Genomic DNA, 27,139 nt, shown 5'->3' on the forward strand with positions numbered 1-27,139 from the left:
TTCTAATCTTGCTTGAACTTCTGATCTCATGCAGAAGACCGCATTGCCGAACGTCAGACCAGGAACCATGACCGCTTTCCATATTTCTCTCACATCATCATACCTTTCGTAATTCCACAGTGTTCCGTTTTTCATCACTGGTGCATTCCTGTCACCTTTAGTCGTCACATATATTTCGTGCTTTCTTTGGTACTCGGTCCCATTGCTTATACATACGCCCAGATATTTGTATTTATCTGTCATCTATAGTGTCACCTCCAGTATTCTAAGCTCAGTACCTTCATTATCAATAAAAATCATGACTGCTGATTTTTCTTTACTGAATCTGAAATCTCGCCTATCTCCCTCATTACCGCAGATGTCCATCAATCTCTGCAAATCTTCCTTGTTGTCGGTTATTAGCACTATATCATCTGCGTACATCAATGCTGGTAGTGCCTGGCATGAAAAGTAGCAGCAGCGTCACCTGGCAGCATCCGCGTGAAAGGTGACATTTGAGCTCGGTCGGTCGCACCGCTTGAGTATATTCTAGTTCACTATAGTTCTGGCCTTGCAGTAACCGTTAGCCCAGCCAATAAGAATGAAATAATCAAAAAGCAAAGAATTGGGTGAAATACACTTCACAAGTACTCACAGTTTTGGCTTTCCAATATGGCTTTCCAACAGCTATTTTTTAGCACTACTCACCTGTATAAGACTCGGGATAGCGACTCTTATGCCACATGTAGCTCAACGTTTCAAGAACAATTGAAGAGTGAGCAAAAGATTGCATAAGTCAAGACTAGTCCAGAATGGGTTGGAGTCTACAGATGTCCTTTATTAAAAGGCACCATCAGATGCAAGCATGGAAGAAATGAAGGATGGCGTGGACAGCTTTAAAAGAAAATGGTGGCAACAGCAGCTACTTGGAGCGCCGAGTGGGCTCAGATGCTGTGGGTGGAGGTGGTGGACCCCTGCGGTCAAGATCTTCAATATATGCCATTAAGAGCTTGCGCCGCTCATCAGGTATGCAGCCGAGCACAGGGTATCGTTTGTCTTTCTGTAAAGCACACAAAGAAACCAATTAGCACCAATTAGCACACAAGAAACCAATTATTTTTTTTTCATATGAGTGTCTCAATTCTTCTATGATGCTTAAGAAAAAAAGAATGGCTACCAAAGAATAGAAAATGCGGCTGAGAACAGGAGAAGGAAGGTTAAATGGTGAAACTAAGGAATTCACAGGCACAAATGGAATCTGCTCCCACAGGTCAGGATAAGTTAGAGATGTGAAGGAGGCCTTTACCCTGCAGAGCACACAGAATAGGTGAATGATGATTAACCAAATTTTACCTTTATTTAATTTTATCCGACAATCTCACTATATCTGCTCTCATTAGATAAATGGTTTGGCAGTTTTAAATGTACGCAACAAACTGACCATCACATATACCAATAACCTTTGCAAAATCACAGTCCTAGTTAAAAAAAACAATTGCCTATACCTTTTCAATAGAGAATAGTGATTACTTTTTTGCAAAAGATTTTGAAGCTATGCAGATATTAAAGAGCAATGTTTTAAATGGTGACATCATACATCAGGTACATACCTCAAGGACCTTTTGAATATCTAACAAATGCTGCTCAGACTCCTCAATCTGCTTTTTGGACCTGTACAACAAAAATAACCATGAGCTCCAAGCTGCTATGAAGACACTAAAACTGTTACTAACTTGTAAGTTGTCTTGGTTTCTTTGAGCAGTTCACGAAAATCAGACTTGGCAGCAGCCATTTTATCTTTGAGGTACTTTTTGAACTCCTTTTCACACTTCCGTTCACTCGATGAAAACTTGGCATACCGTGGGTCCTCACGTATCACTTTTTTAACCTGCAAAGAAATTAAGATGAAAGAGCTTGTAAGAAGGCACTAGTTCCTTACAGTAGCTTTGAAAAACCTGCCGAAGACAAGATGTAAATCAACAGCTCCTGCTATGTATCTTACTCAGTACACCGAGCTGTGACTGTGGTACATTATTGCGCATCACATTACATGAAAACAACAGATCTAACCACTAGGTCTAATACTGCCAGTACAGTCTACACTCATTCTAAAAAGCCACATAAAGTTTGATCTGTGTGTTAAATTAATGAGGCAAACTTAGCTTTTCACGGACCACAACACAATGAACTATAAGCTACAATAGACAAAATGAGAGTAATTTTTCATTGAAATTCGACACATAAAGCATACTTTTGCCGTGTTGACACGGGCTGACAACTGACTTGACCATGCCGCCACGCTGACTACATTGGTAGCTTCCGGTCAAACCAAGCCTCGAGCCAAGCCAGTTTTATTTATTTATTTTTAATTTACAAATACTGTTGGCTGTCATGGCCGTAACAGGGTGCACACAGTAAATTTTATCATACAACAAAAACAAGTACAATTAATAATGAAGACATAACTAGATAATTACATCTTTTTCAAAACAAAAAAACATATTTAAAAACACTGTAGAAAGACGTACATACAGACATTGCGATGGTATGTAATATAAAGTAACTACACGATGTATTTCTGAGCATGGCAATGTATGTGTATCACTAGCAATAGTCAATGTTACGATATATTTTTAATGCACTCTTCAAAGGTTTCAATGCTCTTCGAATTCAGTCCAGATACTGGCATCCAATTTTCCACTGTTATTGTTCGTAGAAAAAAAACGCATACACATCAAGATTAGACATGACGTTGGTCACACCAATTGTTCAAGTGTTGCAGTTGACTAAAATGCCGCACAGAGTGATAGCATCATTGTTCAAGGGTGCTTACCAGTCTCTTATCCCAACTGTCTTTTCAAGCTAAGTGTAAATAAGAAGCTTTTGTTTGTCTTTTGCACTAAATGTTTGTCGTTCATCACAGTAACGTTGTTAGGCATTGTGACAAAAGCTTTAAAAGTAAGACATTCTGGTGCTCTAAGCAGGTGAGTTCTACTGTCAAATTAGAGTAATAATGTAAGAAGTGCCTCAGTGCTGCACAGCTCAGAACTCTCATACCAAGTTCGGAGCATCCAGCGAGCCGTTGACACTGCGCAAAAGCAACAGCACTCAGCGCTGAATTTAAGGTGTGCTGCCATACTTGAAAATGTTTCTCAAAAAAAAAAAAGAAATCAAACTCAACCTTTTCTAATATGTTAAGAATGCACAGAAATTCTGAGTTGAGCTGCAGTAAAAATGAAGTTTCTATCTAGTTCCGATAGAGAGTTGTGCTCATTTTTATAGGTACTGGTAGACCTCTGGGCAACCAAAACGGATATTTTGTGAAAATTCACAGGATACATGTAAACTAGTTCATGGTGTGAGGCATACTAAAGCCTAATAAATTTGAGCAATGGGAGCAATGGCAACTGCGATTATTTTTTATTCAAATTGCGTTAATTGCCATGCAGGGGCACATGAGGTGTCACAGTGTTTACACTGTACCGGCATGTCGTACTGACATTTTGAAAGCTATTTTTTCGTCACTTCAGCATCCTAGGTTGCCGTCTTACAGAATACAGTAAAAGCTCGTTAATTTGGATTTCACGAACCGGAAAAACTGTCCGAATTAACCGAATGCCGAAATAATGAATGAACACGGAAAACAACACTTAAAATCAAGCTGCAGAAGCATACCTTTATTTGTTAAGTATTTTATAATTGTCGTCTGCGTTTTCGCGCAGATTCCGGCTGACATCACAATTTTTCTTAACTGTTCCAAATGGCCAACAGCATTCAAGCTGTCGGGAGTGTTCAGGCAAGCGTCCTCTAATATTAACAGCACCTCCGAGACTTCCCGTTAGGTGCGGTGAGGTCGCGGCTGTATCTCCTCGCACAATTCTTCGTCGGAATCGTGGTCTTCATGGGCGCCCGTGACATCACTAATAATCTCTTGAGCGGTCAGGAGACCACTCGTAGCGTACCATGATCAATCGCGATGTAGTCTTGAAAGGTCACATCTGTGGGAAGGACAGCATCGAAAGTCGGGCAGTCATCGTCGGTGGACTCGGCTGACACCTCCTCGATGCCATCCTCAGCTACTGCTGCACGCTCGGGCCTCACAAAACGGCTGTGCCGAAAACAGTTGGCGATCACTTCCGGCGGAGTGTTTTTCTACACGTGGGCGATGATGTGCACTGCGCCGAGTAAGTCCACTTGATACAACTTTCCAGCTTCTGAGCATAGGATCATTCGCTCTAGCAGGTGCTTGCGGTACTTCGACTTCATGTAGTGAATGGTACGCTGGTCCATCGGCTGAAGAGCAGACGTAGTGTTGGGCGGCAAAAAAACTAGTTTGATGCTCTTCAGTTCGACTGTACAGTTATGGGCACTGCACTTGTCAACAACCATAATTATCTTGCGGTCCTTCGACGTGAAGTGCCGGTCCAACTGCTGCAGCCAGCCGCGAAAAATGTCCGATGTCATCCATGCCTTCCTGTTCGCTGTGTACTCGACAGGAAGGCTTTTGACGTTCTTAAAACAACGTGGCTTAAGCGCCTTCCCGACGACAAGTAGTGGCAAGCGCTCCATGCCAGTCATATTGGCGGCAAGAAGCACAGTTATCCTTTGCTTGCACTTCTTGCCACCAATGCACGCGTCCCCTTTGAAAGTCACCGTCTTGTCGGGCAGAGCTCTGAAAAATAGAGCAGTTTCATCTGCATTGAACACGTCACGTGGTTCATATGCGGCGATGTGCTCCAGCAGCTTCACATTTCTCGACTCGGTGGTCACGCTTTCGTCAACACTGGCCTTTTCGCTGCACACACTCCTGAAGACAAGTTCGTGTCTCTCTTGAAACCTCACAAACCACCCTTCTGACACTTTGAACGATTCAATGTTCATCATTGCAGCGTACTTCTCACCTTGCGCCATGATGAGAGGTCCGCTCAAAGGCAGATGCGCGTTGCGACAGTCAGTAATCCATCGGAGCAAAGCTTCTTCGAGCTGGGGATGAGCTGCTGTTCGCAACCGCATTCTAGAGGCATGAAACTTCTCGCTTTCGAAGGCTTGTCGAATCTGTTGTTCATTTTTCACGTACGTTCCCAACCTGCTCCGCTTCACGTTGTACTTGGTCATAACCTGCTGTCGCGATTCGCCGTTCTTCAGTGCTTCCAAAATTTCCACTTTAGTCGCCAAGTTCTTCGCGTCGTAGTTCTGCCGCTTTTTCGGCGTTGCCATCACTGTAGCGCACGATGGTGGTGGCATGCAAATACGGTCCCAATGGAGGAAAAAGAGAACTCCACAAGAAGAGATGGTTCCGACACGACAACACAAGGGAAAATGGCGTCGGAGGCGCTGAGTGGAGAAGAAAGAAGACGCCGACGTTCGGTGATGCTGCGATCGCCCCCACTAGTTGATGATGATGGCGATGCCACTCAGGTTTCGGTTTCACTCCAGTGGTGCCAGCGCTGCTTTATCACGCTTTTGTGTAGCAGCAGCCGTCAGCATTTGTCCGAATTAAGAGGTGCGGAGCCGAATTCCGACGAAATAACGAAGGTTTGGTCCCATAGATTAACATGCACTTTGGCCGGGACCAATAGAGCCATCCGAATAATCCGAATTTCCGAATTCACGGGTTTCGAATTAACGAGCTTTTACTGTATAGCAAGATATGACTAAGGTCTGAGTGAAAGAAAGGCAGAAGCTCAAAGTGTGGAAAATTGGTGTGAATACAACCATAACGTTAATACTATACTGACTTTAGAGGAAAAGCTCGCCATAGAGCCCATGCATTTAAACTTATAACAACACAGATGATGCCATGACAGAATGATACTCTGATTTCGGGCGATGTCTCACTCCCACTCGCTACTGCATGCTACGTCCACACCGGGAATCTACCGTATTTACTAGTGTAATGAACCCATTTTGTGTTCTAAAAAAATCGGAGCAAAGTTGGGAGTGCATTTATATGCGGGGCAATTTTTATAAAAACCTTTTTAATATGAGCAAAAAATACCACCATAGAAAAAGAAAAGAAGTTACGTTGCTTAGCTTTCCGGAATTGCCATACGTGTACGCTGTTTCGAAATAGCTTTTTTGTTACCCTTGGCTTATCTTCGGTGGCTTATGGCGCTATTTTCTGCAAGCTGTCTCTGCGCTGCCCGCGCACACCATAGAAGCGTTTTGCGGTTATCTTTTTTCACAACCATTTAAACACAACAGTGGTATCTGCTGTGATTTATGACGCACTTGCTTTGACGCACGATGCTATGACGCACTTTGCCAACTTCGTAGTAAACTCGCTCGACGACCGCGACGACACCATTGACATTGTAGCAATTAACCAAAACTGCAGCAAGCTATCACCAAAGCATCAAAATAAACCGTCGATAACAAAATCAACGACAAAATACAGCCGCCATCTCGCTACCCCGATGAGAAGTTATGAGTGGATAACAAGCACGAAAAGCAAATTGCAACTAAAGCGAGAATCAGGGGTGCTACCATGTTGCGGAAATATTCGCAATCTTTTCTGGGTGACGAGCGTTTTTTTCTTCTTGTTTTCCAGAAAACTGCGATGCAAGAATGACGAATGGGCCTTCGCGATAGCCATGGCGACAGCAAATCCTGTCATCGTTGCACGAAAATCTCGTGCATGTGCCTGGGCCTTAAAGTTTTGTAATTGCAGGAAGCAACTCACAGTTGGCGGAGTCAGTTTTGCTACCTTCACTCTCTGTGTGCTTGTCAGTTGCAATGCCTCTACACTCGCACTGTTGTGAACGTAGTGTGCACATATAGAAAGAAAAACAATACGGCAGTGGGCGAGAGGGGAGCGAGCCGAGGCAGGTCGTCATAAAAATTTAAAAACGGAAGAAATCCAATGGGCAAGGAGGTGCAAAGTGTCAGCGGGACTGCAGAGGATGAATGCTAGGGGTGTGTTTATTATGCGAGTGTGTTCATTACGCGAATAAATACAGTATCCTGCTTTACGACTCCTAGCTTCATCACAGTTCAAGACTGTCACATAAAGGTGAGTTGGCTATTGGCAACGAAATACGTGGACAACGAGAGACTACGATTCTCACGATGCGCAAGCAAGCCAGTGCAATCGGTCGCACAACCATGACCTCAAACGTTGATATTATACAAGGATAATGGCACCATCTAGTATGCAAGCCTGCAAACACACTTTTCCACGAGCAGTAAATTGCATAAATAGCTATTTAATTTTTTAAACTGTAGTCAATATGAACATCAAACAATTTCTGTCAGTTTATAACACGTGAACACACTTGTTGATGATTTATATTTTGCAAAAATTTGTTTTTAAAGCACTATATTTAGCACTTCTGTAAATTACTGTAATGGCAACCAGGACAATGTACTAACATGTCGCTGCTCTTGTAGTTATAGCTTTATTGGCCCCGATTTTCCTCTAGAGTCTGTTATGTTAACTCTATGGGTGCAACCAAGTGCTACCTCTGGGTAAATGACAAAACAGGCACAGGAGAGGTTTTTACAAAAACGTCCTGAACAAGGCTGCTTATGCTGACATCTGTTTAGATGATAAATTTCATGGAATATGCATGACGGGAAATCCATAATGCTAATGAATGCTTCCATGGGATGCGTTGGCAGCGTGTGCTTAAAGATGTTAATGTACGCCCGTGCACTGTTTTGTTTGTGGTACAGTCGACAACTGACTTCCTGGACCCTCAAGAAACAGCGAAAACGTCCAGAAAAATGAGCAGCCCGGAAAAACGATTGCAAGAGAAAACACTTTTTAATAGGTATTTTTTGCTGACGGAGAGGAAAAAGGCAAACATTTTTTTTTACATGGCATTTCAATTGCCTACGATGATGTTTGCGTTGATTTCGGTTCACGTAATGCTGTCGCTGTACACCAATGATGGCGTCAGTGGTTGCGTCATCACTGAGCATGTTGGTTGTATAGACACTGCCCCTTCTATTTCGGCGTCGGAGTTGTCAGAATCCTCCGTAACTTGACAAATGATTTTGTCATCGGTAAATTCTGCTCACAGCTCGAGGTTTTTGTCAGCGTCGGCGAAGCCCTCAAAGGTTATTCGGCTGTAATCGAAACACCGGCAATGTCCGCAAGTGGAAGATCATCGCACACCCTGCCCACTCCGGGCGAGATGGTCATCTTGGTAACCAGTATGAAGCTTGCGTTGCAAAAACAGTACCGAAGGGTCTTCTTTGCCTTTCTGTATCGAAGGGTCTGTGGCGCAACCCACGATTCACGATTCTGCAAGTGTGCCAATGATAGACCATAGTTGAACAGCATAGCTTTTCTTGCTGTCGGAGCCCAGCCTGCACAGCACCATGAAGCTACGACTGGCAACAAATGCAGCCCCTGCACTGGATTGCAGCATTTTTATTTTCGAGGGTACGGCAGCCGCCAACGTTATTAGATCCTGTCAGTTGTAAAACTGCGCCTGGGAGCGGGGCGAAAATGTGGCTCTCTGCCGTCTTCTCTCATGAGGTGGCACCACCGCCGCGATCAGCCCAGTTGCTACGGAAGTTTCGCAAAACAGCAGCGCACCACCATATGAATGTCGCTTCTCTTTATCCCATTCACTTACCGTATTTACTCGATTCTACCGCGCCCTCGATTGTAACGCGCACCCGGTTTCCACGACAAAAAAAAAAACAAAAAAACTAAGACATCGATTGCAACGCGCACCCATTTTTCTCGTTGGCCCGCTTGATCACACCACTCGGGAAAATGACTCCTTTTGAGAGCGTCTTCCGTTTAAATATGAGGTACGGGGGAAGCTTGTGCCTATCTGACGTGCAACGGAGCATTGCCGTCACTCTAGTTATACCGTGGCCCGATGTCAGCACACGAACTTGCTTCGCCCCCTTCTCCTCGACGGTTGTGCTGCCAGGCATGTCGAAGTAAAGAGGTGTCTGATCGGCATTCCCGATTTGCCCAAGCAGGTAGCCGTTGTTGTGCCGCAAGTTTAGGAGGAACCTCTGAAGACTCTGACGCTTTTCTTCGTACTCCTCCAGCAACTTCCGGCATATGCCCGTTCGCCTTCGGAAGGAAAAGCCTTTCCTCTTCATAAAGTTAGTTAGCCAGCACCTGCTCGCTTTAAACTGGCTCTGCATTAGCCCTCTTTCTAAGGCTAACTGCATAGCCTGCACTTGGAGCACTTCTGTCGTCACGGGCCGCTGTGCCGCTCACTGCTTAATCACATACTCGCCGAGCAGCTCTTCAATTTGTGGAAACCGACCTTGCTGTGGTCCACTGAAGCTTTTGCGTGAATCTTTGCTGTCGACAATATTCTGCTTTTGTTTCCGCCAGTCCCGCACGCACGTTTCGGGAACTCTGAACGACCGCGATGCGGCCCGATTTCTGTCCGTTTCGGCACACGCGATGACTTTTCTTTTAAAAGCAGCATTGTGGAACACTCGTTGAGTTTTTGGAGTCGGCCCTACCAAGCCGTCGATGCTAATGTACTACAAGATGACGAACTCCTCAGCACACGTACGAAGTGCCGCACATGGGAAACACATAGGCAGAAATGGCCGACGCGCTATGCCGACGCACGTAGGGGGCGGCCATTTTGGAAGTGCCGATGGCAATAGAATGACCTTATTCATTTTTTTTTTCGTACTCCATTCTAACGTGCATGCGATTTATGAACTCGCTTAACCAGAAAAAAGGTGCACGTTAGATTCAAGTAATTACGGTATGTTTCACTGCTCTTCTTAGCACCAAGTATACAAGAAATATCCTTCTCTGTGCACTCTGTAAAAAACAGCTAATGGGTGAATGAACAAGACACTAAGGCTTTTTGTGCAAGGTATATTATTTTATGCACACGTAAAACGGCCCGGTGACATGAAAATACAAAAGTTCGTTTGGCAATACAGTGCAGTCCACTTATAACGATATCGAGAAAACCTAAAAATATGATCGTTATAACCGGTGATCGTTATATCTGGACTGCCACCAAAAAATCGTCGCCGGACGTACCTTTTGTAGCTCCCGGCTTCATTTCGCTATTTTCACCAATTAATAAATATTGTAGATAGTAGGATGTCAAAACAAGACTTTATTTCTTACTCCGAAGAACGCATCACGGGTTCGCTGAGGAAGAGAGACTGACCGACGGCGGGGTGGGAGCAGTGGGAGGAAGAAAGCACAGCCAGAGGTACACAGCCGGAATGGCAACGAGGCCCCGCCCCGATGCCGCCGCGCCGCTTTGCTTTTCGCTTTTTTTATTTTCTCTCTCTTTCCCGCTTACGTTCGGCAAGCTACGAGTAGCTTGCCGGCTTGCCGTTGTAGAAGGCGGGGAGCCGCGGAGCGCGTCGCTTTGCTTTTCGCATTTTTTTTTTAATTTCTCTCAGCCTCTCCGCGGTCGACGCGCGGCGAGGCGCAAAACGTGACACAGCTGGCGCCATCTGTAGCGCGTCGCGCCAACTCGCGATGCTCTCCTCGGCTTTTTGAACAGCCGGGACGCGCTGCCGGCGCTGTGCTGCAGTGGCGGCAGATACGTACTCGCCTACGCTAACTATTCGTCTTGTCTCGGCATAGTTCGTTTCAGAGGAACTTATCAATCTAAATGTTACGATTATTCTGAATGAAACATGCCGTCCACGGCAAACTTTTCATCGTTGTATCCGATATGCGGTGGATAACATATCGTTATATATGGTTTTTTTCCCCATAGCCCCAAATGCATGAAATGAGACTGTTAAGTCGACCCATCGTTATAACCGATATATCGTTATATGTGGTATCGTTATAAGTGGACTGCACTGTATTCACAAAAGACGTGCTTTCTTGTTTGCTACAGTTACCTTGTGACTGTTTTCTAGATGAAAATTCATATCCGTCACGTAAAAATGCATACACATCACAATAAATAAATTCACTTTGTGCGTTAATGCGAGGATATGGTCTGCGCAGCCACTCAGTGAGAGGCAGTACCTCTCTAGATTATCTAAAACATTCCAGAATATGTCTCCGCATTCTTTCTTTCTGTCTTGCACTCTTTCAGTCGCTCTAACAATGGTAGAAAGCTCGTCGAAGAGTGATGCAGGGTTTTATATGGCAATCGCGTCGTCTGTGGAGCACACTTGTTCACCATGGTCATAATCAGTGGGCATTGCGTTTGCATTTTCACCTTCATTTCGATTCTTGCTGGGCTTAACATCAAGGGCTGGCTGCACGATGGGAAGCCTGCACTTCTTGTGGACTTTGATAAATATTTCAGGCAACTGGAACAACTTCTCTCTTGCTGGCTAATTGTCGGTAGAAATGCATATTGGCTATGACAAACTAATGGTTACAACAAAGTAATTAGGACTCCCCCTTCAACTTCGTTATAATGAGGTTTGACTGTAGCAACCTTCCATGGCTGCCACCAAATGCTTCTGTAAAAATGAAGCTGCACGCTAAGTAAGAATGAACAATCCCATACATTTTTTATCGGGCTTATCCAAGACCCACCTGTTTCCAAGTGGAGCTGAGCATGATGCTTGGCGTTTCATCAAGCAGATCTCGATACTTGTCTTTTTTAAGCACTGCAGCTGTTTCAGGTGCTCAGCAAATAGCTTGTCACGTTCTTCCCACTCCAGTGATTCCATTAGATCCCAACGGTGGTCTTTACGCAAAGTGCGTTTAGCCTCACGCCATGAGGAATCTGGATTTCGGACCTGCAAAAATAATGCGTGCCTGTACTTTTTCAGCAGGACCACACAATATTGTAACAATGAACCTGCACTGTGGATCGGTGAGAGAATAGCAGTAATGACAATTATGTTGTGATAAACTTGCTAATAATTTGTGTATTCATCTACCAGATTGACAGGGTAAACTAGAGTGTATAAAATATCCTAGAAAATCATCTGCTGCTCATATACACAGCAGATGAGGCATTCATTTTCCAAACCATAGACGGTTTTCAAGACTATAGACGTGGAAACATGCCGCGTGCCAGCCATCTTGTACATCTTCATGTGCCTGAACACACCCTTTTTACACCACGCACTGCCAATAGCTGTTGCTGCATGACAGGAGTGGACATTAACATGCAGTGACTCAAACAAAAATCACTCCTCTACGTGTTATTGCCACTTCTCCATCAAGAAAAACTAGCTTCCAGAATATTGACGCTGCACTTAACTTCCAACAATGGAGGTACATGGGGTGCCACAGAGGCTCAATATAATGACAAAAGATACATCACTGAAATACAAGGAGAAGGAGGCATTATGGAAAAGCTCTTGGTTTGTTTAGTGCCAGACCCAGAATATTTTGGGCCAGAAATACTGCTTGACAATATCTCCAAAGGTTGTACAAGGACCAAATTGATTTGTCATCAAATGCAGGTCATGTCATGACTGGTGAATACATAATCAAGATTCCACTGTACTATATTATGGCGCTCAGATGTGCTCAAAAAATATCTTTTTAGCTTAGAGATCACTTGTACATTAATCTAAATTTTTTTTCAACTGGATTCACTTGGGCTCAAGCTCAACAAAATATTACTCATTCGATTTCACTCAGACTCAGTGACACAGCTCAAACTGAGTCTGAGCGAGTCAGACTCACCAGGGCGTTAACTTCTTAGATTGTGGTGTCATTGCTTTTTACCGCTAATATCTCACGTAATTGGTTCTCTACATGGTGCCTCTTATGACTTTATTATCCTTGGCAGAACTTATCAGTACTTGCAATTTAGTTGGGAAATGTTCATGAGGGAACATGAGATGTTTTTATTAATATTTTATTGTGAAAAATTTGGAGAGTTTATAGTTCACACCTGTGATCAACTGCACCAAACGAACGCTAGTGCGCAATTAGACGTGAGCGAGTAGACATGAGCATAAACAAGAGCCGACATAAGACTAACAATATTGCCTAAAATGAGAAGACAGGAGAGTATAGGTCGAGAAAAAAAAGGGGGATCTCACTAAGACTCACTCAAGAAATGCATAAATCTTGCGCGCTTGGGGCTCCCTTAGACTCTAGTAAAACTTTCCCAGCTAGACTCACTCAGACTAAGACTCCCGAGCTAGTATGCTGGGCTATGCTATCCTGGAGTTGTACTGTTATGTCCTTGTGGCTACGCAAGTATTATAGACATTTCCTTACCAAGTCAGTGAGCAAGGCGATGAAATGCTGAACAGCCTCATCATGCTTATGTTGCTCGCGATCCTTGTCGCGCTCACGCAAATGCGTGGACAATGTCCTTTGCACCTCCTTTTCCCTCTCACGCAAGCTTGCTTCAATGCGTTCCTGCTTTTCTCGTTCCCGCGCGCTCTCATCTTCATCCTCATGGCCTTGCTGAAAACAAAGAACACAAAACGTGCCTCGAATCAGTCAACTGCCACCTTCTCATCCAAAACCACTAGTGAATCGCAGAGAAACATTGCATGCAGAAAGCTACAGCTGTCGCTGCGATGACGCAACAATTTACCCACTTTACCCATGCACGGTACGAATTTAATGGTATGAACACTCTCACAACAAATGCATGTAGGTGACTGCATGCAGCAGCATCGATGCTAAAACTGTAGTGACCATAGGAACGCACTATGCACAATGACAAAGAACCGGAGAGTTATCTTCACTACGCATACCACTTGATAGTTTGGGCTAAGAGACAGTGCCAGAACACACAGCCTTGGGAACAGAAGCAGCACGCTCGGAGCATGGTAGCACATTTTTGGGGGGGGGGGGGGGGCACACATATTTACAACAACATAGAGGAGATTATGGCGGAAATCTGTGTTCTGCAAACATCTCATTTTCTAGGAACTCCTGACGCTGCTTGGAATATCATGTAGTCAACTCAGTCTTTCTTTCCCCACAGAAACTCATGTGGTCATCAAAATTTTTGCCATTGAGGCTCTTATAGAGCCGTCTGGCACAATTACAGTAAACGTTATTAATTTGAACTCAGTTCATTCAATCTGACGGCCTGGTCCTGAATAAAACACAATGGTGGGCTACATTCACATCCATGAATTGTGAGTAAGCGTGAACAGACAAGGACGTAGAAGAGAACTGACACGGACAGAGCGCTACTTTCGACTGATCTTTTATTTTTGCACGAACCGAGCACGTGTACACTGCATTATCACAACATAGCAAAAAATATTTCGATGTCACTGCATCAAATCAAGGTAATGAAGCTCTTTTTTGGAAAGCGATACTGAAGGTTGGCTAATGCACATATGTGATAATCTCGCAATTTCATACGCCTCCATAATCGTCCTCGCCATCTTGCCAGGTGTCTTACATAAGATTGCCATGTTTTTGAACAAGAGCTTGCATTCACAATCTCGGCAATGAATGTCCAAATGACCTAAGATTGCTTTCGTGACATTATAATGATGCTCTTTCAATCTGATTGATACATAGGCCGGTCTGACCAACAGAGGTTCTTGAACAGGAAAGCAGAATATCATAAAAAACAATACAAGCACACTTTACAAAATGTGTCCTATGATTAACGAGGCAAGCATTCACACTGTTACATTCTGATTTACCGTGTTGACATAACTTTTGTAGATGTCCGGCACACAACTTTTGTAGATGTCCGGCAGCGGAAAGGATCACGTCCACCCCTGACTTTGCAGCGATTCTTCTGAGATTGTGTGAAAGGCCATGCATGTATGGCCCGACGGCTACTTTTTTGCTGTCACCACTTTTGCATTTAGATGGGTGTTTTAGCTTTCTGCTCAAGCCCTCTGCGACCGAGCTCAGCACACATACTGGGTAATTTGACTCTGCTAAGCGCTTGGCTTGGTTCAGAAAACTGCCTTCCACTTTCGGGTTACAGGTCTTCGTAAGGGACTTATTAAAACAGGTTTGTACAACGGCATTTTGAGTGAGCTTTGAATGCGCGCAGGAAAACGGCAGTACTAGCTTTATTGCTTCTTGGCTCATTACTCCAGCAAACTTTCTGTAATGAAAAGTGGAGTCCGAGGTCTGAAAACCTAATGGAAATTGCCCTCGGGCACTTGATGCGTCAACACCGATGGGGACAGGGCCTCCGTGAATGTGGTTGCGATTTTTGAGACCTCGCAGTCAAAACTACTTCATTCATTATTTAAACCAACTAAGAAATCATCCGCAAATCTGAATACAAGCACAAAGTCAGGGTAAACTTTGAGGCGACCGTGAAGAGCCAGGTCACGATTGCCTAAGTACAAGTCACTTGAGCAGTTAACCAGGGAGCAATACAAGACCCAATATAGATCTATTCTTTTCTTTAACAACAGTGTCATCCCATGTCACACGAGTAGAATTTACGTACAAATAAAGAAGCTCCAGAAATGAATCGTATGTCAGACCAGAAGTGCGATGGCCTACACATTTCATCAAGTCACCTTGAGGTAGAGATTAGTGAAGATCCTTCAGATCAATAGAGGAGGCCGCAAGGTTTCTGTCTTGATTGTTTTTAATTAAATCAACGACATGTTCATAGTTGCTTACTAGAAACGGGTCTTCGACTGACAAAATTTTCAAGGACTTTTATAAACAAACAGGATAAGCAAAAATATTTTTAAAAAAAGTTTTCTTTTGGCCTTATTTGAAATTTGTAGCCTTTTCTGAACCAGAATCAGTCATTTATCTGTCTTAGTATGATTTTTTTCACTAAAATGACATATTTAAAAACATGTGTGGTAGCCTGCCGAGCACCCATACTTATGTAGCAAGAGATTCCTTGCAGTTCAAGCATCATAGCCTTATGTAGAAGTTACAGCTTGCAAGCTGGAGTGCATTTGGCACGTTCAGAAAAGAATGGGCCTAGAATTGCGGAAACGAAAGAAATCAGAGGCATCAAGCTTGTTGTCAGAAAGATATATCTGGTTGGCGATGTCTTAGTGGTGTCGTCATTGGCAGGCACCAAAATTATTATCGTTAGGCCATTCAAAGAAATAGACCTTGCTTTGAGGACATGCGAATAGCTGTCCGATCCACATACATATTTTTCCATGGGACGAAAAAATACCAATCAATCCACCAACAGAATTTGCTCGAAGTACTCCGAAAATTTGTGTAAAATCAACAAATCCCAGTTGAATGGTGAATGATACGTTCATAAAGAACACCTTCCAGCATCTGTTATTGAGGCTGTTGTGCCATATTATCTCGAACTAGCTAATCCAGAATTACTTCCTAAATGACTCCAAGGGAAAACTCAAAACCACAACGATTCGTTGGATTGTCGTGTGCAAGCGTGTTCCAAAAATGTTTTCGTCAAGCTCCAAAGACTGTAACTATGCACTCTTGATGCTGTGTTCACTTTTAATGATGCCAATATAGCCCGTGTGAATGTGCTGAACTATTTTAGAATTTTACCAGGGCCCTTCACAGTTCCGGGCCTCCGCACCTTCGAACTGCGTCGACAGTACTATGCTGACATGGCTGCATAGCAAGTGACAAATGAAGCCCGTCAGGAAAGACGTTTCAACACAAAAAACAAAAACAATAATATTGGTGATGAGTATTTGGCCGGTGCCTATTTAACAAGTCCGTCAATTTACTGTTATCTCGTTGTAACTGAAGTAATGCAGATTTTGAACATTAAATGCGATTATCTGAGAACATGCCTTTTCTGTTTTTATGTTCCTTTTTCTCAGCCACCACAGTATCTAGAATCATAGTTTTTGGCCAGTATTTAAATGACATAATGGACAATAAAACAGAATTAATGTTGTGTGAGGAAGTGCTATTCTGCAACATGACATCTAATCTAATAGCTAATACTGAGTGATAATTAGGTACCTGAAGTATATAATTTACAAAAAATTAGCATTACAATTTTCAGAGGAATGACTCATGATTACAATATTAGTAAAATAATTACTGTATCTTTTACGATTATGGAGAAAAAGACACTTAAACTTCAACTAAAATACCACGCTGGTATATGGAAAGTAGCTTCCCAAGTAGAGAAGCTACTTTCGTAAGAAGAAGAAGAGCGCACTACGCCATTTGCGGTCACTGTGAACAAGGCTCCCGTGTGGGGAGCCGAAACGTCTTTTTAAGTTTTGTGTATTTCACCTTGGTCGGCGTTTTTGTAATTTTGCACTGACCCAGCTAACTTCACATCCTGGAGGAAAAGCCCGTCGCACTTTCATTCAGGGGCATGAATATTATTTTGGGGCTCTTCTTTCCTGTGAAGAGCTAGAATATTTCCATTCATTTCGAATCTCATGAAGCCAGTTATTTTATAGGAGCACTCCCTATTTTAGTAGATTTGCACTCAGCTCAGCATGCCCTCGGCTCAGCAATTCGCACTCGGCTCTGCATGCCCTCCGCACGTGTGCGGAAGCGCGAAAACGGCTATTATTTGCGCGGAATGAATCACGAAATATGAAGTTCATGAGGCCACGCAAACCCGCCAGCGCAACAAAACGATTTTTTCACCACGGCCGTCGATTCTTCGAACACTGCCGCGCGCACCAATTCAGGCAGCCATGCACTCTTTCAAAGTTTTTCTACGTGGGAGTTTCGCGAACCTCTCAAGCAAGCTACCCAACCTGCCTCCTTCCCGTGTGTTTTGGTTTCAAGGTCGCCCTCCCGCCGCATCCTCCCCCGTCTTTATTGCAACTCCTTGCCCTTCTCTCACAAGTCTGCTCTCCCCTCAGTGCATACCCACTATGCGCTTTTACATGTGGCGCTCTCATTGTGAGGAGAATGAACTAAAAGGGTAGCTTTCCCAGAAGTGGAACTATTTTTTACACCAGCTTTTTGTAGAGTTACACGAGATGTGATCCAAGAAAGTTTAGCTGACAGCCTCACTTCAGTAACGTTACGATTTCTTGCTATTGCATTCATTTCTTAACCCTCATGCGGAAACCAACTTTATCAGTTATGAACAGCAGCCCCCCTTTTCCTTTTTAAGTGAATCTGCAAGCCTCAACCGCGAGTCCATAAGTGCCGTATAGTGGAACACAGCAGTGAAATGAATGAAAATACACAGGTGCACTCGATAAGCAGTCTCGCGTCATTTCTAGGCTGTTCTGGCAAAAAGGACACCAACCCCCTTGTTTTGAGTACTGTTACAGTCATCCTTTTTTGCTTTTCTAAATGCTGGCATGTAGTTAAAAACAGTATCACTGCAAGGTCGAAGCAATCAATGTGATAGCAACAAACTGTAATGTTACACGAAGTAAATCTGGCAGCTATCTTGAAACCGATATCGCGTAACTCTACAAAACTCTGGTGTAAGAAAATACAGCCAAGCGAGGGAGAGATGCTCTTTCCCGATAGCCTCTCAGCGTTGATAGAGCAGCGCATTGAAGGCTTTAGGAGCCATTCGAGCTGACAATTGCCAAAACAGCGTGGACGCCAGCGATCGCGAGTGCACCTTTCGAATCAAGGTTCACAGCTGCTGCTTGCGCGATCACAGCTTTGATGAAAACGAAACTGTAACCATTTCGATGAAACCGGAAACAAGATGTTTCAGCCACATTTTTCGGGTATGGGCCTTCATGGGTGTCGCAGCTTGAGACTGAATTCGAGTGCTGAGGTGTAACAGGGATGGTTTGGCGCAGGCAAAACAAGTTTGGCACACATTGGCGCAAACAGAGCAGCTGTTCTACCCATGCATCTAGAGCAATTGTAGCATCGCCTTAAGACTTTCTAATGCCCTAACCACAGCATTAACTGATTGATATGTGGAGTTCAATGTCCCAAAACCATCATATGATTATGAGAGGCACCGTAATGGAGGCCTCCGGAAATTTCGACCACCTGGGGTTCTTTAACGTGCACCCAAATCTGAGCACACAGGCTTACAACATTTCCGCCTCTATCAGAAATGCAGCCGCCGCAGCCGGGATTCGATCCCGCGACCAGCGAATCAGCAGCCGAGTACCTTAGCCACTAGACCCTCGTGGCGGGACCGTAACCACAGCATTACGCAGAAGTTTCCCATCCAAAAAAAGCCCTGTGACCCCCTTAAGACATTGCAAGAGTACTTGTTCTTTACTGCAAGCACAAAAAGAAAAGATCATAAAAGCAGCCTTGCCGCAGCCTACCCAAGTGAAAAATTTATTAAGCTTTCAATGCTGCTGGCATAGCATTTTATTTCTTTCTGCCTGGCCAAGTGCTGAAGCAACTATGCAGTGAATATGATCAAGAAATTACTCACCGGTGTCGGCAGTTTAGACACATACTCCTTGAACCACTCTTCACGCTGGGTGCTGCTTTCCACTGCTCGGTATCGAGCATCTTCAGCCACATTCTTCTTACATCACCCTATCAGGAGTGTTTGTCCAATGTTCTCTGCTCTTTAAGCAGCTCAAGAAAATCTTTTTTCATCTACATGAAGAAAAAAGAAAAAAGGACAAAGATAAGCAGTGAAATCAAAATGGCTATTAAAAGGAAAGTGGTTCGTAAATATTAGGCCTTCTTAGGCATAGCTTACACCTATCTAGACACACAGGTACTATACAAGAGAATAATCACAAGGAAAATATATATATTTTTTAATTGAGTTGCGAATTGATGTAAAGTAATCTGAAAAACAAAAAAGTTATAAAACACTATATAACTTGCTCCTAATGTCTGCACTGGAATATCTAACCTTTTGCAATCAACAGCCGACAAGGACCAATAAAATCTTGCATTTATTCACATAAAGCTACAGATCAGCATAAAAAGAGAATGCAGAAATCCCAGCTTGGACGAACATAAACAGACAAATGTGGCTAGTGCACTAACTTTGCATATTGAATTTTCAAGACAAAAAATTTTCTGGATGGTTGCGAAATGACATGCTCTAAATGCATCCAACAGCTGTTTTGATTCTCAAGATCATGACAAAGAAAAAGAGAAAGCAGAGAACCACATGGGTGCTGATGCCCCGTTTTCATAAAACTGCTCATGTTCCTTTGTTTTGGTCATTCTAAACAATGTTTAAACATGGAAAGCTTATTGGCCATTGTGCCACCGTCAATGCAAGACCTCTGTGCTATTCAGCAATTTCAAGTTCCTTTTCTAGTGCCTGAAATCTTGAGTTACAGCACATAGGAATGCTACCCAGTGAACTGATGGCAATACATTAAAATGAAATGCATTCGCTTGTGAAGAAAAAATATGCATACAAATACCTGCTGGTTACAGGTTGAAACAATGCCTAAGGAGTGCCAATTCATGACATGATGCTAGTATATTGAGGCTTTATGTGATAGCTCCCACATTTCTGCTTGTACAAGTACTTTCGTGCTATTGTAGCAAATAGCAATATCTTGCGACCAAATTAACATTATATTTGGGCTTCCGTCAGTGCCATACTTTGTTGCATGGACACAATTGCAATAAATGCATTTGTAGAGCGCAGGGGTCCTTCTCAGAAAAAGGTGCACCATTGCAGTTGTCGCCAGTGCACCAACTTTTTTTTCACCAAAAACTGAAAAATTCCAATACACAAAGTTCTAGGCCTTTGCAATCTGCTGCTGTAATGAATACAGGTGCCATAAAAGGGGGTTTCGGTCTCATGAAGACATCGTCGACAAACAAAAGCCACTGCTCAGAATTCAAAGTTTAGGAAGCATTGCCAAAATCTTAAAAAATCAATTTTAGAAAAGCCATTTACGAAACCACAATTAAATGCCGCCATTACTTATGAGGAGTGACTAACAGCGTGTGGCTTCTTTGACACCACCCCCCTTACATTATAATAACTGCCTACTGTGTTTTGAGACACTGCAAGGACTTGAGTGCATAATTGTAATAATAATACTAACTTAACTAATACTACCACTAATAATAGTATCTAAGCTTTTACATTTAAAAATCATGATATGATTGAGAGGGCTAAAGAAAATTTGACCGCCTGGTGTTTTTCTAACGTGCACAGAACGTGGGCCTTAAACATTTCGCTTCCATCACAATGCGACCACCGCAGCCGGAACCGAACCTGCGACCCTCGAGTCAGCACCCATGCTCCATAACTACTGTTTCGATACATCCATTGTCAACTGAGAGGCCACTGAAAAGCTGCTATGATATGCTTACCATCTGTGCTATTTTGTCAAGCCATATACACTCAAACCTCGACACAACGAACCTGGATATAATGAAATATTGGTTACGATAAAATAAATGAAGAACAGTCTTGTAATATATATAGTGTTAGGAATACACCCTTAAAACGCCTCGCCGTGGTGGTCTAGTGGCTAAGGTGCTCGGCTGCTGACCTGCAGGTCGCGGGATCGAATCCTGGCTGCGGCGGCTGCATTTCCGATGGAGGCGGAAATGTTGTAGGTCCGTGTGCTCAGATTTGGGTGCACGTTTAAGAACCCCAGGTGGTCAAAATTTCCGGAGCCCTCCACTACGGCGTCTCTCAAAATAATATGAAGGTTTTGGGACGTTAAACCCCACATATCAATGAATCAATCACCTTTATAAGGAACTTTCGAATATAACGCAATTATGTTTGTGTGAGATACAACTTTGTTATAATGAGGTTTGAGTGTACACTACTTCAAGAATTTAGCCTAGGTGCTATAAATTCCACTGTGGTTTAGGTTTAATGCATTGCATTTCATGCTTCCCCTTTTACCTTTCAAGTGCAAATGCCAACGTCACAACTCTGAAACCAATGTGTAAACAAGAGGTTGAATTCAAACTGTCCTGATGTGAGAATTAAAATTATACAAGCAGAACATCTACAAATGAGCACACTAAATTAAGCTTCAGTGTCCTTTCTATACTAATCATTTGTTGAGAGCCCAATAGTGGCCCCTGCTTGTTGTAAACTTGCATGTTTAGCCAGAGAAATAGTTACCTGGTTTGTAAACAAATGTTAATAGTCAGAAAGCAAGCTGCTGAACTTTGTGTACAAACTGCACAAGTAAGACTGTCAGACCATAATCAACAAACTTAGCAATCTACATGACCGCTCTCCCTCATTCACTGGGCACATTCCCATCCACTGTATTATCAATCATAACAGGAAAAACAAGCTATCAAGTCTTTTTACAAAAAACATATAAATACATAATAACATTAAAAACTATACCCAGTACAATCATAAGGTCCACTGTTGCTGCTGCTGCTGCTACACACTTCGATACTAGCGTAATACAAAATAAAACAACTATACAAAGACAAGTCACAAGCACAGCAGCACAAGTTCAAGAGTGTGCAATGGGGCTGCTGCTTATAGAGCATGATATCAATGTTGTCACAGTGGTCCCAATTATAGATGTACAGATGTCCGCAATGTGCCTCACACTTACAATCTGAAGAAAGTAAGTCGAAACACCAAAGAGGAGCAGGCTCCTTAGCAGAAGCAATAGTCTAAGGCTTCAACATCTGATTGGCTAGTGAATAAAGTGTACATAGATATGAGCTTTGTAAATACAGTTATACGTAGCATTCCAATCGAATAATTCCAAAAAACAACACCCAAAATAGCTTTGAACTTAATAGATGCTGCTAACATACACGATGCACACTTACCGTATTTCCGCACAAACTAGCAACTACTTTATCAGCAGCGTGCTTCCACAATGACACAAGTATTCTTTGTAATGCAACCATAAATCTGCACACTGCTGACATTACCTACACAGACCGAGAGAGCAGTATGAGAAAAGCCAAAACAACTGATGAAGAGGACTTGAGTTACTGCCAACACCACCGAGAAGCAGGACCAGTTTTCCTTACCATGCTTCGGGTTCATCCTGCACCTAATAAAAAAAATTGCATTAGCCAGGTCCCATCATAGTTTGGGCAGGCTAAGTCCCCCAAAGTTTCCAGTAACAAATACACCATTATAAACAAAAATATTAACAGACCCATTAGCCACTACACAGAGGTGAAGTGCCCCCTATTGGACTGAAATGTGCAAAAATGTTGGAAACAGAGGTTTGCAAATGCTTGAATTTTAAATAACTGACCAGTAAAATACCTTAACTCATTTTCAGTACACCCTATACTCCAGTTCACAAATTATTCAAGCGTAGTCATCCAAGTCCCACAACAGCAGGTCTCTAAAGTTATAGCACCACAATATTGTTGACTTGCAGCACATTGACCTTTGAAATTAAAAGCAGCAGGACTCGGAGCCGCCAGAGAGTGCAGGGTTTCTAGTGGAATACCTATCACATATTCTGTTAGCCAGTAGTGAGCAAAAAGGTGACTCCGTGGAAATGAATCATTACCACATATAGCTGTTACTGACCTGTATCCCAAGCAGATATGCTGAAGCTTTAGGCTCAAATATGGATGTGGTTAGAGTAAAGAACACTATTCCAAACACCACTGTGTGTGTAGTAAAGCGTATCAACCTTGATAATAACACAGGCCTTATGCTTCGATTTTCTCTTCCTACATCATAAAACTGAGCTAGGTGACATGCAAATGCATAAAATTTATCTGTAACTTCAAAGTAGATTAGCTTTGATCCTTTTTAATTATTTTATCTACGAGCTACATACATTTGGCTGGCACAGAAGTTTCCGATTACTTGGTAAAAAGCCTTGCATGAGAAATTAGTGTTAGAAATGAAGATTTTTTAAAATTTTAAATTATGAGTTTGCAGCGCATATTTGTGACCAAAAAAGTAAGTGATCCAGGGGTTCTGCAAAGAGGAATCTGGAGATTTTTCTCATTGTGTAGCTTACAAGCACTTGGCATGGCATAAATAACTGAGAATTTGTGACTCTCAAACATGCCAAAATGATTTTTGTTAATGAACTCTGGGTGCTCATGGGTGCATGGTGTAAATTGGCTCAGGAAGAGGGCTCTTTTTTTCAGCGCACAGTCATGTAGCTTGGATGCAAAGATTTGGCATTAAAGCCCTCACAAAGCATTTGCGAATTTTTAGTTCTCTGTCAAAGTTGCTTGAAAATCTTTTTTCCCCTGCTGTACTTTGGGTGCATGTACTGTTGATCATAGATGTACAATGAAAACTTACACATTGCTCTTCCTAGTATTAACGTCATTTTCGATGAATATTTTTGCAGGACTTATGCCCGAGACATCCAGCGTAAAATCAGGTGATTAACCCTCTCCCTACCTAGTTGCTTGGAGTAAAACGATACAAAAATTTTTAAGTTAGCCTATTTGATTGTACATGTTTTGAAACCACTCAGAAAAACCATTGAAAAGTGGTTTGTTCACAAGACACAAGTAGAAAAGCACTTGCATTGCTGTAGTGCACCAGTAAACATGCCCTAGTCTCCCTGGTCATCAGCACACAAAAAAATCACCTTGAAATTAAAAATAAAATAATAAACCGCTGGCACAAGCAGGTCCATGAAAAACAAGAAAATCTATGCATCTGCACGCAATGAATCATGACGAGTGGGCGAAGCTAGGTCCTAAGGTCCATAATGTCTATGTTGAAGTCGCGAACTAGTAAAAGACTGTTTTGTACATGTTGTATATTGTTCCGTCACAATTATGATTGATAATAAGTTTATGTGAAACCTTTTTGTGTGTGTGTGTGTGTGTCTCACATACGTTACCCAAGCATTGCCTGATATAATGTAAATTGAGTGACATAAAGTGACACAAAAGTCAACCAACCACAACGCTAGGTTCTAAGGTTCATAATGTCCACATTGAAGTCACATACTAGTATAAAGGGTTTGTTGTGGTGTTTTATATCATTCCATTTGATATTAGGCTATTGTTATTGTTAAACCTTTTTGTTTTTGTTCCACACGTGCGTTTCAACTATAGCTATGACAAAGGACACCATGGACAGACAAGCTAAGTCTTAAGGTGCTTCGACCCTTAAAAAAAATGCTTTGGAAGCACCAGTATAGGTTTTGTTTACATCTATCGACATCCACTGTAGATACATCGGTCGAGCCACAGCCATCGTCCAAATTTGATGGTTTATATAAAATGTGATGCTCTGCGTAGTTGCTGCCATACTTGCAAAATTGAAATCCCACACATTCCACAAAACTTCTAAATAGAACTGTTGCTGGCACACTCGCACCACGCCTAAAGAAAGGAGGATGCCCTCTTCCGATTCTGGTTACCAGTGTCGAAGTCCTTTCTCAACCAGAATGCATGTTTTGAGCAAGTTTTTAAAAAAAAATTTGTTACTGCACCACCTATTCAAGTAAAAAAGAACTCAGCAGAATGCACCACAATGGCTTAACTGCGGCACCCCCAAATGCTTCTTTTGACATAGACTAGCTAATCTTCTGTGGTATACATACCATGCGAATAAGTTCAGCTCATTTTCGATAGGAAAAGGGTTAACGTAACGATTACATACGATGTGCTGTGCAAGCCAAGAGTCAGAAAATCAAGGGAAAGAGCTGCACTTATGAAACCTGCTACCAATCCAGCAGCCAGCTTAATCTAAAAAGTTAGCAAGTTTTGTGAGAGGCTAAAGTGAGTCCTCTCCCGAAACCTAGGTGCCATGCGGAGGTATATGAAATGTCGTGTTTATCTGTAGAGTAGTCTCCATAACATAAATTGAAATGAAAAGTGGACAAAACATGACCTTTTTCGAGGTTGGGGTCTAGGCCAACAACGCGCATTACCCCCGTTTACATGGTCGCGATGCACCAGTTGTCGCATTCGTATAAACGCTGTGCCTGCCGTGCCGGCTTACGGCAAACTGTCGACGCCCAGCTATACGCAAACGTGCTTTCTTATCGAGGAAAGACGAACTGGACCCCACTCCCAAACACCGGGGAGACGGCGTGCCGGCCTCTTGTTGAATGAAGTTAGTTAGTCGCCCCAGCTGGCAGCCGACTGACTGGCAGTTGCCTCGAGCTGTCAGGCTGTAATCAATTTTACACGAATGCCAGAGTAGCGCATCGACTTTGCAAGCGCGTTTCGGAAAGGTGATGCGACACCGTTTGCAGGACCTCTCGTCTCCTGTATGCCGCAGCTACCATGTGGTGTCGGATTAAAGCGAGCGAGTATCGGATTACAGCGACTTGTAGCTGGGCGAGTTGGTTTATGTAAAAGAATTAAAAAAAATAACTCATTAGCTTAGTCGTGCCTGGAGCATGGGAAACAGAAATTCGCACAATTTTCTGCGTCATCAACCACTATATATATAGGTACATATTAGCGCGAGAGAAATAACAATGACTTGAGAAAGGAGTGGCAGGAGGCAGGAATATCTCAGCTCCCGACATTTCTGCTTCGTCCCACTTCTTTCTCGAGTGTTTTTGTTTTCTTGAGCTAATATTAATTCCTTATAGCGAAAGAGGGACGCACGAAGTTCGCACAACGGGGGGCCACCATTCCCCTCATCGTGATTTACGGCCCGTGAATCGACCGGCACTCGCAAAACTGCCCATTTCCTACGCATTAGTGCAATGCGCCTTCCATTGCTTACATGAATGCGAAGCGCATGTTTCGCACTCATGTAAACGTGTTTTATGCACACCGATGTCACCACACTTTCTTATAAACTTATCCTTTTCAGAAACGTTTCTGTTCTTTTCGAGCTACTAGGCATAAGTCCAAGATCGGCTATTTCTATTCGCCAGCCTTATGACTCACGCTAACGAGTCAAGGAGCTGCTATCTTGACGCATTGACAGTTCTCCGCACGGCAGACTTCCCAATGACGAATTGTCAGCAGGTGCCGCATGCCCTTGACATTTTTCTCTATTTTTTCCCCTTCCCCCTCCCCGTGTAGGGTAGCATATAAGCCTTTCCTTTGCCTTTCTCTCTTTTCACAAATACCTTACCTTGCAAAGATATTCACAAATACCTTACCCACGCACGTCTGCTCAGTTCCCTCGTATCACTCGTTTATCGTTCGTTTTTCTGCTTTCTTCTGACTGTCGTCGCACAGCCCTCGCTTTTCGCTATAGTCCGTGGGGGGTGAGGAGGGCGACAAAGACGTGCACACATAAAAGAGGGACTTTCCAAGAATGCGGCCTTTCTTTTCCCGTGAAGACGCTCACACCATCCTCTCGGAGGATACTGCCCACCTGTTTTCACGCTCTTCCGCGGTACCACGCAGCCTTATGAGACTCTGAGGGGAGGAAGGCTTATAGATGACGGTGCATGGTTTGAAGTTAGAAAAGACGTTTTCTCTTGAGGCAAAATGTTTCTGCGCGCCGCGTTCGGGAAGACAGAGAACCTTCAAATTTAGCGCTTTTTTTATTTCTGTTTAGGTGGCGCTAGAGGACAATTTTCGTTGTAGTGATAGAAATAATGTAGATTTCTCAATATTCCT

At 43.0% G+C, this 27,139-nt stretch overlaps 1 protein-coding gene across 4 annotated transcripts; it reads right to left on the reverse strand.

Moving 5' to 3' along the window:
- Positions 1-796: 796 nt before the first annotated feature.
- LOC142777493 (transcription elongation regulator 1-like) lies at positions 797-26,958 on the reverse strand. Of its 4 annotated transcripts, XM_075881966.1 has the most exons (7): positions 26,674-26,958; positions 19,113-19,282; positions 13,094-13,285; positions 11,444-11,649; positions 1,713-1,867; positions 1,590-1,650; positions 797-1,039 (listed from the first exon to the last, which is right to left on the reverse strand). In XM_075881966.1, the coding sequence occupies exons 4-7, from the start codon at positions 11,465-11,467 to the stop codon at positions 902-904; spliced, it is 378 nt and encodes a 125-aa protein (XP_075738081.1). In that variant the 5' UTR covers positions 11,468-11,649; positions 13,094-13,285; positions 19,113-19,282; positions 26,674-26,958; the 3' UTR covers positions 797-901. The 4 variants fall into 4 exon arrangements, with proteins under 4 accessions (XP_075738081.1, XP_075738083.1, XP_075738082.1 ...); XM_075881968.1 differs by lacking the exons at positions 797-1,039; positions 1,590-1,650; positions 1,713-1,867 and adding an exon at positions 22,637-22,659 and having other exon boundaries at positions 11,442-11,649; positions 26,674-26,955; XM_075881967.1 differs by lacking the exons at positions 797-1,039; positions 1,590-1,650; positions 1,713-1,867; positions 26,674-26,958 and adding an exon at positions 22,535-22,659 and having other exon boundaries at positions 11,442-11,649.
- Between the last annotated feature and the right edge of the window lie 181 nt (positions 26,959-27,139).

The sequence above is a fragment of the Rhipicephalus microplus genome, chromosome X (assembly GCF_043290135.1).
Source record: "Rhipicephalus microplus isolate Deutch F79 chromosome X, USDA_Rmic, whole genome shotgun sequence".
NCBI lineage: Eukaryota > Metazoa > Arthropoda > Arachnida > Ixodida > Ixodidae > Rhipicephalus > Rhipicephalus microplus.